This window comes from Bos indicus x Bos taurus, chromosome 5 (assembly GCF_003369695.1).
Source record: "Bos indicus x Bos taurus breed Angus x Brahman F1 hybrid chromosome 5, Bos_hybrid_MaternalHap_v2.0, whole genome shotgun sequence".
NCBI lineage: Eukaryota > Metazoa > Chordata > Mammalia > Artiodactyla > Bovidae > Bos > Bos indicus x Bos taurus.
In genome coordinates, this window is record NC_040080.1 from 70876454 (window position 1) to 70890083 (window position 13630).

At 37.6% G+C, this 13630-nt stretch overlaps 1 protein-coding gene and 1 pseudogene across 1 annotated transcript in view; both read right to left on the minus strand.

Moving 5' to 3' along the window:
• C5H12orf56 (chromosome 5 C12orf56 homolog) overlaps positions 1–13630 on the minus strand; it is a 76669-nt gene that overhangs the window by 17632 nt on the left and 45407 nt on the right. Inside the window, exons 5-6 of the mRNA XM_027542436.1 lie at positions 11692–11765; positions 2948–3092 (exon numbers count right to left, since the gene is read on the minus strand). Coding sequence (XP_027398237.1) covers positions 2948–3092; positions 11692–11765 — 219 coding nt within the window. The remainder of the gene's footprint in view (positions 1–2947; positions 3093–11691; positions 11766–13630) is intronic.
• Positions 3265–3791, minus strand: LOC113893023 (annotated as a pseudogene).

The following is a 13630-nucleotide window of genomic DNA, read 5'->3' on the forward strand; positions in this document are numbered from 1 at the left end:
GGGGGCTGGGGGAGGGGAAATGAGGAATTATTGTTTATTGAGTATAGTTTCAGTTCTGTAAGATGAAAAGAGGCCTGGAGATGGATGGTAGTGATGGTTACACAACATGGATACATAACATTGATCTACACACTTAAAAATGGTTAAGATGGTAAATTTTATATGTTTAAAAACTGAAGGAAAAAAGCTTCATGAATAAAAAATGAAGGGTTGGGAAAAAACATATCTAGACAACTCTTTTGGGACTTCTTTGGCAGTCCAGTGGTTAAGACTTCAAGCTCCCAATGCAGGGGACACGGGTTTGATCCCTGGTTGGGGAACTAAGATCCTGTATGCCACATGGTTCGGCCAAAAAAAAAAAAAAATAGAGAACTCTTTCATTCATTCATTGAACATATAACTATTTAATGCAGCCATGTGGCAATACTATGCGAAGTAATGCAAATAACATCTTAAGCAAAACAGACTAACTGGACACGATATCTGTATTCCTGAAGCTTTCAGTTTAGTCAGTCTATGAAAAAGTGTTTTCAAAATTTTAAAGTTTTATTGTAATAGAAGAATAAAAATTACCTAACAGAGGAAAATTATACCCCAATAAAGTTGATTTTTAAAAGGGAAAATGATACACAGTTGATCCTTCAACAACAAGGGGTAGAGGTTTGGGGGGAGTTAAAAGTGCTCATCCTCTTCACCATCAAAAATCTGAGTATAACTTACAGTCAGCCCTCCATATCTGTGATTCCATACCCATGGCTTCAACCAAATGTGATCATGTAGTACTGTAGTATTTACAATTGAAAAAATTAACATATAAATGGACCAAGCAGTTCAAACTAATGTTCAAGGGTCAACTATATATATTACTATAATTATATAATATTATGTTGTTTATTATATTATTATAATAGTATTATTATAAGAATATGGCTATAATTATTCAAATTATTGAATACAATTATATAATTATAATTATTCGATTATTCAAATTATACTAATTTTATTATAATTTACAAATATATATATAATTTCCTATCCTCTTACCCAAGAACCAAAAATTAGAGCTGGCTCTAAGCTAATAATGTGGTGTATTCCTAACAGGGTCTGTCTAGCACAAGCATTTTAGATGATACAGCACTACATCATCCCTACCTGCCTCAATGCTGGGAACACTTGACAGACTATCCTCTATAGCTACTGTGCCCTCTGGTTAGGGTAATCAGCCATCCCAATTTGCTTGCAATTGGTCTAGCTTTTGCACTACAAGCCCCAAGTGCCATGAACTTCCTCAGTCCCAGACACACTGGAACAGTTTGTTACCTTACTCTGGGTAAACCAGGATGGTTGGTCGTCAGACATGTGAAGCACTCAGAATCTAAGAAATAGCCAAGACTGTCTTGTATGGTGGGGGAAGCTGTGCACCTCCCAACTGTGCAATAAAATGGCAGCAACTATGTATGAGGCCAGTAGCCTCATTAGCACAGTACCAGGACTCACCTGGGCTTCTCAATGCCTTTACCTAAAACTGAATGACACTAAGTCAGTCTTCCAGAGTAAGTCTGTAACTTGCCGAGTGGGAGAGCTAGATTGCTTTGACTTCTCAGAAGTCACCTTTTTAAAAAATTATTTTATTTATTTACGTCTGTCTGTCTGCTGCTGCTAAGTCGCTTCAGTCGTGTCCGACTCTGTGCAACCCCATAGACGACAGCCCACCAGGCTCCCCTGTCCCTGGGATTCTCCAGGCAAGAACACTGGAGTGGGTTGCCATCTCCTTCTCCAATGTGTGAAAGTGAAAAGTCAAAGTGAAGTCGCTCAGTCGTGTCCGACTCTTAGCGACCCCATGGACTGCGGCCCACCAGTCTGTCTGTCTATTTATATATTTGTTTATTTATCTGGGTCTTCGTTGCTGTGCAGTCTTTTCTCTAGTTGTGGCAAGCAAGGGCTACTCTCTAGTGATACTCAGGCTTCTCATTGCTTCTCTTGTTGTGTAGCACAGGCTCTAGGGTGTGTGGGCTCAGTAGTTGTGGCCTGCAGGCCTAGTTGCTCCACAGCCTGTGGAATCTTCCTGGATCAGGGATCAAATCCATGTCTCCTGCACTGGCAGGTGGATTTTTTACCACTGAACTGCCAGGGAAGCCCAGGAGTCATCTTTAACAAGGTGAATGTACTTAGTGCCACTGAACTGTACAGTTAAATATGGTTAAGATAGTTTTGTATTGGGAGAAGACAATGGCACCCCACTCCAATACTGTTGCCTGGAAAATCCCATGGACGAAGGAGCCTGGTAGGCCGCAGTCCATGCGGTCGCTAAGAGTCAGACACGACTGAGCGACTTCACTTTCAATTTCCACTTTCATGCATTGGAGAAGGAAATGGCAACCCACTCCAGTGTTCTTGCCTGGAGAATCCCATGGATGGAGAAGCCTAGTGGGCTGCAGTCCATGGGGTCGCACAGAGTCGGACACGACTGAAGCAACTTAGCAGCAGCAGCAGCAGTTTTGTATTATGTGACTTTTACCACAATAAAAATTTTTTAAAATATATCAATCCTACACTTAAAAGTGTATTTAATTCTATTTTTGTTTTAGGGGAACATGCACATAAAACTTCTTGATATCTGCTTTATCTCACTGTCTTATACTTGCATGCCAGGAGCTTCCCCCGACCCTCTCTCTTTTTTTCATTCTGTCAACCCAGCCCATGTGAGCTACCATCTTTTTGCTACTTCTCTCCTCTCTTCCATCTCCCTGGCTCCAGCATACACATATACACTGATTACATCACAGCATTTCAAGCATCAAGATGATTGCATTAAATTTAATCAACATTTTTTTACAGCATCAGAATACAAGATATTTATTTCTATTTTACTTTATGCTTGAATATGCTGCATTTGATAAACAGGTAAAACAAGTTTTAAAGATTAAAAATAAGACAAAACACCTACTTTCCAGAAAAGTCTTTTCAGAATGAAGTTTTTCTGGGCTGTTACTTTAAGTTCTGTAATTAAACAAAGTATCTTCCTCAACGTGTTGTCTTTAAGAAAAAGTTCAGATTTAAGCTGACCAAAGTGCTTAATTTTCTCCTCAGATCTACAGAAAGAAAAGAAAATTTGCCATGGGAAAAAAATGATAAGAAACAGCAGTTGAGAAATATCAACAATTATTGACAGGTATGTAAAACTTTGTTACTAATGGAATTTTTTTCTTTAGTTCCCTGAGGCATTTTATTTGCATGTATGTATTACATCCCTAAAAAAAGAATTCAAGGACTTTTCCCTGCTGTGTGTTTTCATCTTGCTTATTCATGGTCCGTGATGCCAGCTGAGGTTGTTGGTACAGTGAGATCAAACTGATGTGACAGGAGCAGGTTATTCTGCCCTTTTTCCACATCTTTGAGTTGCATATCAAATCTGAAGCTGATCACTCCACACTTATTTAGCCTGTCTGTGAGGTTCCCAACAATCTCCCCAGCCCTGTGATCATCGATTATTTCAAATTCGCCAATGTAACCATGCTTCATCATGGAAGATGACTTTGGAGCACAGCCTAATAAGAACTTGATGTTTGCCTCTCTTTGAGGCATTGTTGATACTCTTGAAAGCATGAGCCAGGACATTCATGGTGCCACCATCATGGCAGCATGGGAAGATGGCAGAAAGAGGACTAATGGAATATTAATATAATTTTGCACTTCTAACTTAATTACTTATCAGTAATGAAAACTGCTCCTTGTAGCCCTCCAGGCTCCTCTGTTCATGGAATTTTCCAGGTGAGAATACTGGAGTGGGTCACCATTTCATCCTCCAGGAGATCTTGACCCAGGGAACGAACTCTCATCTCCTGCATCTCCTGCACTGCAGGCAGATTCTTTACTGCTGAACCACTGGGGAAGCCTCTAAATTGAACTGTTTATTACTCTCCAAACACATTTCTTACCATGCCCCTTTACTCGAGCTGTACCTATCCCGAATCTTCTGTCCCTCTTTCTTAGTCTCTCTCAGAGTTTGTTTGTATACCATTTACCATAATCCATGAATCATATGTAATATTATTTGCATACTATTTTTCCTTTAAATCAACTCATTTTTTCTTAGAGAAATTTCTTTATGAAGAAAACTTTTTATTACTACTTCACAAGGGAAAAACCAGTACTGTTTGCTATAATTAGCAGGTAACTGTAAAAACAGCTTGAAACCAACCAAGTAGATGCTCCCTATTTTGAGCCTGAAGTCTGCTCTCCCTTTGACAAAAGGGCAGATGAGTGTGTTAGAGAGCTGCCTCTACTGGCACCAAGTCAAGAGATTCTCCCTGATGAGATCAGACGAGTTGGAAAAGAGAATCACTTTTTTACCGTGGAATTCAAAGTCATTTCATGCCATGTCAGAAAACCACATGAAGTCACCCCACATCATTGCCCCACGTCCATTCCACACTTCAGGAAAAGCTGGCTTCGCTGAAATGAGTTAACACCTTCTCCTTAGGGCTTTCCCTAATTCTACCAACCATGGAGACCCTCTCCCATAGCCTTTTTTCCATACTTCACTCCATTGCAGTTCTTTGTGTACTTGTCCTGGCCCCTCAGCTGATTTGCAACAACTTGAAAAACCATTAACAGGTTGGATGTTGTTTCCATCTCCCACTGTGCTCAGCAGTAACAACTGCACTTACCTGAGCACTGACTCTGTGGCAGGCTTTGGCCTGGGTACTCCTCATGGACTAGCTCACTCAGTGTCACTAGGTGGCTGAGCTGGGAATTACTATCGCATTTACAGGACATTAAGTTAAGTAGCCTGTCCAAGCTTACACAACCAGTGATTCAGAAAAGCAGGGTGTAAAGTAACAGTAAGAGAGCTGTTTCATGTTCTGTGTAGATCAATGGAAATGTCTTAGAATTTCTGACTCAAGGTAAAAATATTTTTACCACTTATTCTAGAAATCTTGTTATCAGCCATTTATTCTAATACTACTACATAGAATCTTGGTTCTTGCCCACTACCTCCCACTTTATTTAAAAAAATAAATCTAAGATGCTCTCTTCTATCCAATCAATGAACCTCTCTTATTAACATAAAAATTAAGACTTCCTGAAAAATAGTCTCTTTTCTAGTGAAGACACCAGAGTAGAAATGAACACGAAGAGATCAATCTTAGCCATCAAAAAGGCCACAGATAACAAATGTTGGCAAGGATGTGGGAAAAAAAGGAATCCTTGTACACTGTTAGGGCTTCCCTGATAGCTCAGTTGGTAAAGAATCCACCTGCAGTGCAGGAGACCCCAGTTCGATTCCTGGGTTGGGAAGATCCCCTGAAGAAGAGACAGGCCACCCTCTCCAGTATTCTTGGGTTTCCCTTGTGGCTCAGCTGGTAAAGAATCTGCCTGCAATGAGGGAGACCTGGGTTCTATCCCTGTGTTGGGAAGATCCCCTGGAGAAGGGATAAGGCTACCCACTCCAGTATTCTGGCCTGGAGAATTCCCTGGACTGAATAGTCCATGGGGTCACAAAGAGTTGGACATGACTGAGCAACTTTCACTTTCACTTTTTTCACTTGTACACTGTTGGCAGGAATGTAAATTGGTGCAGCCACTATGGAAAACAGGATAGAGGTTACTCGAAAAACTAAAAATAGAACTACCATGTCACTCAAGTACCCATTCCTGGATACTTAACTGAAAAAAAATTAAAACACTAATGTGAAGATACATGTACCCTCAATGATCATAGCACCATTATTTACAATGGCTAATGGATGTAAGTAACCTCTGCAGATGAATGGATAAAGAAGATATGGTATGTATGTGTGTGTGTGTGTGTGTGTGTGTGTGTATAGTTTTAGTTGCCAAATCATATCCAACTCTTGTGACTCTATGGACTATAGCCTGCCAGGCTCCTCTGTCCCATGGGATTTCCCAGGCAAGAATACTGGAGTGGGTTGCAATTTCCTTCTCCAGGGCATCTTCCCGACCCAGGGATCAAACCTGTATCTCCTGCATTGGCAGGCGGATTCTTTATCACTGAGTCACCAGGGAAGCCATATATGTGTGTATGGGTGTACACACACACACACACACAGGAATACTACTCAGCCATAAAAAAGAATGAAATCCTGCCATTTGTAGAACATGGATAGACTTGGAGGGTATTATGCTAATTGAAATAAGTCAGACAGAAAAAGGCAGATACTGTATGATATCACTTATATGTGGAATCTAAGAAATAAAACAAACTAATGAATATAACAAAAAAGAAATAGACTCACAGTTACAGAGAACAGACTAGTAGTCAGCAGTGAGGAGAGAGAAGGCACGAGGGGCGAGATAGAGGTAGGGCATTAAGAGTATAAACTACTGTGTATAAAATAAATAAGCTGCAAGGATATATCATACGGCACAGGGAATATAGCCAATATTTTATAACAATTTTAAATGGACTATAATCATTAAAAATTATGAATCACAATGTTGTATACCTAAAACATATAATATTATAAATCAACTATACCTGAATTTAAAAAAGAAAAGAATTCAGTAATAACAGTCATAGAGGCAGATGAACATGATTTTGAGTATGGGGGCACGGTCAGATAGACTGACCGGTATCCTAGATCTGCCCCTGCTCCTCTGAGTGAGTACCAAGGACAAGTTTCCTAGTGTCTCTATACCTCAGTTTCCCCATCTGTAAGATGGGGATGATGATAGTACCTATCCCACTGGGCTGTTTTGATACTTTAGTTACTTTGATATTTAGTTACATGTGCTTAGCATACAGTAAATATTTAATAAATATTATCTAAATAGGAATAAGCTTTGAGATCTTGCTTCCCTATATATACCCATTTCAAATTATTGCCATATTTCATATGGCAATAAATATTTCATATTTTAAAAATAACCATAAAATCCCTTTGCTGAGAACTCAAAAAAACAGCAGAAATGTAGTTTTCACAAACAAATGAGCTTAGAAAAGCAAAAGCCCAGAAAAAATACAGTATCAGCACAATCATTTTGAAATTGAGTTTCCAGTTTTTCCCACTGGGAGTCAGCAATTTGCTAAGATTCATATAGAAATGAACTGTTTTTAATCTTTTGGCACCTATGATAATAGATTATAATATCAAACTATTTTTTTCAAAAAGGCAAAAACAAATTTCAAAAGAAAAAGCACACTAATCTCTTCATACTGAAAATCAATTCATATGTAAAGTGAGGTCTTATCTTACCTCATAAATTCAAATTAGATTCAGTAGTCTATATTTCTACAGAGAAGTTATGGATAATCACAGTTTCTCTGAAAATTCAGAGAATATTTGCTTTTACATAGATGACAAACTTTGACTAATTTAAATAAGAAAAAGTCTAGTGCCAGAAGACTCCATTGTTCAATTTAGGAATAAGAGGAAATTTTATACTAAAGTCAACAGATATTCTGTATTTCATGAGCCAGAAAACAAAACCTCACCCATACAACGTGGCTGGAGAATTCTTGATTTAATGATAAGTTCTATTTTTCCTGTATTTTTTTCATTTTTACAAACATTTAACATCAGTTATACCTTACATTCGGAGAAGGCAATGGCACCCCACTCCCGTACTCTTGTCTGGAAAATCCCATGGACGGAGGAGCCTGGTAGGCTGCAGTCCATAGGGTCTCGAAGAGTTGGACACGACTGAGTGACTTCCCTTTCACTTTTCACTTTCATGCATTGGAGAAGGAAATGGCAACCCACTCCAGTGTTCTTGCCTGGAGAATCCCAGGGACGGGGGAGCCTGGTGGGCTGCCGTCTATGGGGTCGCACAGAGTCGGACGCAACTGAAGCGACTTAGCAGCAGCAGCAGCAGCATACCTTACATTTGTATCATACTTTATAGCTGGAATGGATTTTCATACATTATCTCAGAAGCCCAGTGTATATATTCACAATAATCAGATTACAGAACTCACAACTGTGACAGAATCCTAACTTGAAAACCCAAAGAATATTTACTTTTTTTTAAACTGAAGGTGCCTTGTAGGTACAGACCATTTCCTATGTGTCTTGTACATATATTTGCATCCTTCGTGGTACATTAAATTACTATACTTTAAATATATTTATTGCCTTTAGTAATTAACTTTGCAAGAAATATGCTTTTCCTGAGTCCAGATAGAGGCAGACCTCTCCTTGCCTCCAGGGATAAATTTCAAGCCACACAAAGTGAGAGCCTGTTTTATTATACAATTAACTTTAGAATCACTTTATACAATATAGCACCAAAATTAAAACGGATACTTTTTTAGAGTAAACATATGAAAACATGTAGAAATTCTAAGCTATCTAGATAATCATCTTTTTAAAAAAGAAATCCCAAACATTATGTTATTTAACCCCTATACCTCAGAACATATCTCAAAATAAAAGGAACATTTCCTTGCAAACTCATCATTATCACACAAACAAACTTATCAGTAATTCTATGGTATTGTCTAATACCCAGTCTGTATTCAAATGTTCTCTCTTGCGTTAAAAATATTTTTAAGACTTGCTAAATATATTGCTTGCTATATATTTGGCTTGCTAAAATCAAGATCTAAATAAGATAATGGTTATATTTGCTTGCTGTGTTTCTTAGGTCTTTTAAAAACTTTAACTATGGAAATTTTCATACACAAAAATGGAGAAAATCACATAAGAAACCCCACATACACATCACTGAGCTTCAGTAACTTTCAACATTTTGCCAGTCTCGTTTTATCTATTGCCTTACACACACACAGACACACACATACCTTTAAAAATTCTGAGATAAAATATACATAACATAAAATCTGCCATTTTAACCATTTTCAGGTATATTAATACAATTCAGCAGCAGTAAGTGTGATCATAATATTGTGCAACATCACTACTACCCATTTCCAGAACATTTTCATCATCCCAAACAGAAACTCTGAATCCATCAATCAGTAAGTCTCCATTGCTCTCTCTCCCTAGCTCCTGGTAACCCATATTCTGGTTTCTGTTTCTATGAATTTGCCTATTTTAGGTATCTCATATAAGTGGAATCATAAAATATTTGTCCTTTTATGACTGACTTATTTCACATAGCATTATGTCTTCAAGGCTCATCTATATTGTCACATGTATCAGAATTTCATTCCTTCTTAAGGCTGACACACCCACACTTTAAGTCAGATTCCAATTTAATTGTGGAGAAGCAATTTCTTGGCTGGGCAATCCCATGGACAGAGGAGCCTGGCGGGCTATAGTCCATGAGGTTGCAAAGTAGTCAGATACAACTGAGGGACTAAACCACAACAAAGCAGTTTAATTGTCTGAGCAAAGATGTGCCATAGGTGGTGCTCTTTGTTTCATGTTATGTCAAATAATGAGGCACAAAATTTTTAAGTGCCTCATTAGAGCATCCCAGTTAAGTGATGCTAAAACTGATCAATGGTTTAGTTATTTACATGATCCCTCGATTTTGAAGTTCCACTTCACCTTTCTATCTAATAGTTCCATCCATTGAGATCATTGCATGAATCTTTTATTTCATTTGCGGTTGGAAAAATGGTAATTTTCTATTTCTCTCAAACCTTCCACATTTATTAACTGGAATTCTGTAAAATTAAATTTGTTCTCATCAACTTGAGCTACTTGGTTACCCTGAACTAACTACAGTTTATGCAGGAAAGGCAGGATAAATGCTTAATTCTTTGCATTTGTTTGCTTATTTGCAGAGAAATGAATTAATGCCCTATTTACTTCTAATGGAATTTAATGTATTTTTTATTTCTTAACGGAAGAAGGGTAGGAGAGAGGACTTTCCATGATACATCATTATACACTTTGGAATTTTTATATATTCATTATGTTTTAACCATCTCATTCATTATTTTTTCTGATCTCATGTTGTCCTATCTTTGGCTAAATAAGGAGCCCCTTCATGGGTGCTCCTGTGCCCTTTAGTTTGGGCCCTGTTGCTCTTTGCATTCTGCCTCAAGCTGTTTCAAATTCATTTGTGTATTTCCTGCCACAGGCCTAGAATTAGTCATTCTTCCAAGGAACTTTGGGTCCTTTTAATGGGGAATGAATTGTAACTTTTAAAATTAAACTTTCCCTTAGTTTATTTGCATCACCCCCAGTATATGTCACTTATCGTAAATCTCTCAAAACTCACTTATGACTTAATATCAAAGTTATTGGAATCATCAATTCACAGAGTGTTTTCTTTGTGCAAAGCACTGTTTTAAGTAAGAAAAATACAAAAATTAATAAGACATCCTTCTTACCTTCCAGGGTGGCAGTGATGATTTAGTTACTAAGTTGTGTCCAACTCTTGTGACCCCATGGACTGTAGCCCTCCAGGCTCCTCTGTCCATGTGATTTCCCAGGCAAGAATACTGGAGTGATTGTCATTTTCTTCTCTAAGGGATCTTCCTGACCCAGGGGTCAAACCCACGACTCCTGCATTGCAGGTGGATTCTTTACCCCTGAGCCACAAAGGAAGTCCATTGCCTTCCAAAAGCTCAAAATCTATTGGCAGTAATAGTCACATCACAAGTAACTGCTTCAATGTAAGGCTGACTGTGATGAGAACATAGTAGTACTATGAAGTCTGGATAAAATCCAAGTTCCTTTGTCTTGCATATAAGGTCCAGCCTCTATCTTATTTCATTCATTCATTCATTCATTCATTGTATAAAGCTTACTGGCAGTCTACTATGTGCTAGTGACCAAGGTACAGTCTCCCCTTAAGGATCATATTTCCTAATGGGGCAGCATGTAAACAAGCAATCCATAATACAGAGAAGACAGTGCTACAAGTTGTGTAACCACAGGATGTTATGGAGGGGCCCTCTTAACTTACTTTGAGAAATGATTTTTAGAAAAAGGGATAATGAGTTAAGACTTGAGCTGACATTTCTATGAAGAGGAAGAAGAGAAGTAGGTAAGTTCTAGAATGGAGACCATCATGTTAGGATCCAGATGAACAGGGAGCTTTTTGAGACCTACAAGTTCTCTTGGATCAGGAATTTAAGGTAGGAGTGTGGGAGACACAACAGTTGAGGGGAGAAAAATAAAGAGATATCAGGAAGATTTGTAAAAAGGTGTTGTAGAGTGTAGACAATTCTAAGGGCACTGGGGAGCTCTTCAAAGGCTTTAAGGGAGAAGTGACATGATCAGATTTGTGCTTCTGAAAGATTCCTCTGTCATGCTGAGGAAAGGTCTATCAAGGTGCAAGAGTGAAGGCAGAGACGAGCAAGGAAAATACTGGTGGGAGCCCAAAACAGAAATAATTGGACATGAGCATATGGCAGTGGAAAGAAGTGGGTGTTATCCAGATATATTCAATAGGTACAATAAATCATGTGGTGATGACTGGATGTAGAGGGTGGGCATCTGGGGATCCAAGACCCTGGCTTAGGCTGTCTGGAGATACTGACATCATGCCCTGTTTAGGAAACATAGACAGAAGGTCAGGTCACAGAAGGAAGAGGCTGAGCCCTGTTTTGAATATGCTGACGTTTTGGCTCCTGTGACACATACAGGAAGTGATGTCCCATAGAGATTATAGTATTTGCAAGTCAGGGCATGAAGTGATATAGATATAAATGTGATGGTCAGCAACTCACAGAGTTAGGAGAGGCAAAGAGAACAACACCCCCACCCCCAACCTCCTATGTAACTCTGACCTGTCATCACTTCTTACCTGTATGGCTTTTGACTTCCAGTAGCAGGACTGAGCTCACTAACATATAGGGGATCTTGTAAAAGAGTAGCTTTCTGAAAGAGGAAAAAAGTGGGAATAGTTAGAATTTTTGTTGAATGAAAATCAATTCTGCTTACTTTTAGTCAATATCATATATCTATTCTTTAATCCCTTCTACAGTACATGATTTGTAACTCATTCCAGTATTTGATAATACCACAGGGAATTTTTCCTTACATAGTTTTTTAAAAGTTTAAACATAACACTTGCTCATTGTATCAACATCAAACAGTACAGAAATGTATAAATGATAAAAAGTTCCCTATCCCTCACCTCTTCTGTCTCAATTTTCAAAACACCTTGCTGTTGTTGGTTTGGTTTATATTCTTTCAGGCAGATAAAAACATATTAATTATAACATACATTTATAATATTTACACATTAGATGATATATATTTATAATATTTATTTAATACTAGCCACATCATATCACATGTTAATCCGGGGTCTTTTTTTCACTTAATACGTAGTGGACAGTTCTTCATATCTATATATAGAGATTTACTTCAGTCTTTTTAATAATTACAGTATTACATTGCCAAGATATACAATAATTTTTTTACCTGTTCCCCCTTTAATGGGGTTATTTTTTCCTTAAATTGTTAGTGTTGCCATTTCCCATTCATTCTGGGTCTTAAAACAAACTGGCATGTAATGTTCGGCAAGTTCTCTAAATAATTTTTTGTTTATTTTGAGGCTTAACAGACAGGTCAGAAGGGATTTCTGAAATGTTTCTGATTTACAGCTCCAAACAACTCCTGTCTTACTCCTTATAAACAGAGTATGGTGGTAGGTGGTGTGTAGGGGGGGATTATGTGCTTTGTCTTACTAGTTTTGTCATTATTCTATGTTTTTTTCTTTTTTTAAAAAAGCTGCCCTTTTTTCCTCTCCAAATTTATCCTTGCCTTAAATCTAGAATTTTAATTTGAGAATATTCCTTAGTTATTAAGCTTTCTAGCAGTTATCTTCACAACATAAGCGCAAAGAATTGCCATATTTTGTCTTCGTAAAATTTGAGATGCTAAACAACAGAGATCATAATTACTTTTGGTAAAATTTACAGATAAAATGGCTTATTCACAGAGACAACTCTTTGGAAACCCTTAAAATCAGAATGAGTGCTAATTTCTAACTGGATGGTTTAGGTTAATTTTACCTGAAAGTATACAGAGAGTTAAGATGTCTTTTCCCAGGAGCATTTCCATACCTCAACAGGAAAGAAATGTCAGACGCAACAGATCAATTACCCAAGATAAATGTGCCTGATTTAGGAGATTATTTTTTTTCCATTTCCTAAAATCTATGAAGATAGCCAAGACTAACCAAGGGTAACCACCCTAATTAGAGAATCCAACAATGTCACAAAAAAAGTTACATTTTTTTAAATGTTTATATTGAGTTAATACCGTTTTCACTAGAATAAATGCTAGCCTAATTGATTCATCATTTGTATATGAAATATTTGCTTACTTGTTTTCCTTCTTTCAAGGGATAGAACGTTGTTTAATAATAATGTCTGCCAACTCATAAGGATAACCCCCTCCATCCACATTATTTCAGTGCATAGAAAAAAAATCAGTCTATCTGGGTTCAAATCCCAGTTCTGTGTTAGTTGTATAACCTTGAATATATTATTTAACTTCCCTATACCTCAGTTTCCTCATCTATGAGATGAGAATAACAGTCTTCCTCATAGGACTATTGTACAGATTAAATGAGTTAATATACAGAAAGCATCAGCACAGTTAATAACATTGATAATAACACTGCATGTTAGTTATTTGTTGTTGCTTTTATCATCAGAAGGGCTATGAGTTGGCCCATCTGACTTACCCCAAGCATGCCTCTACTGCAGAATTTTAAAGTAGTACTTAAAACT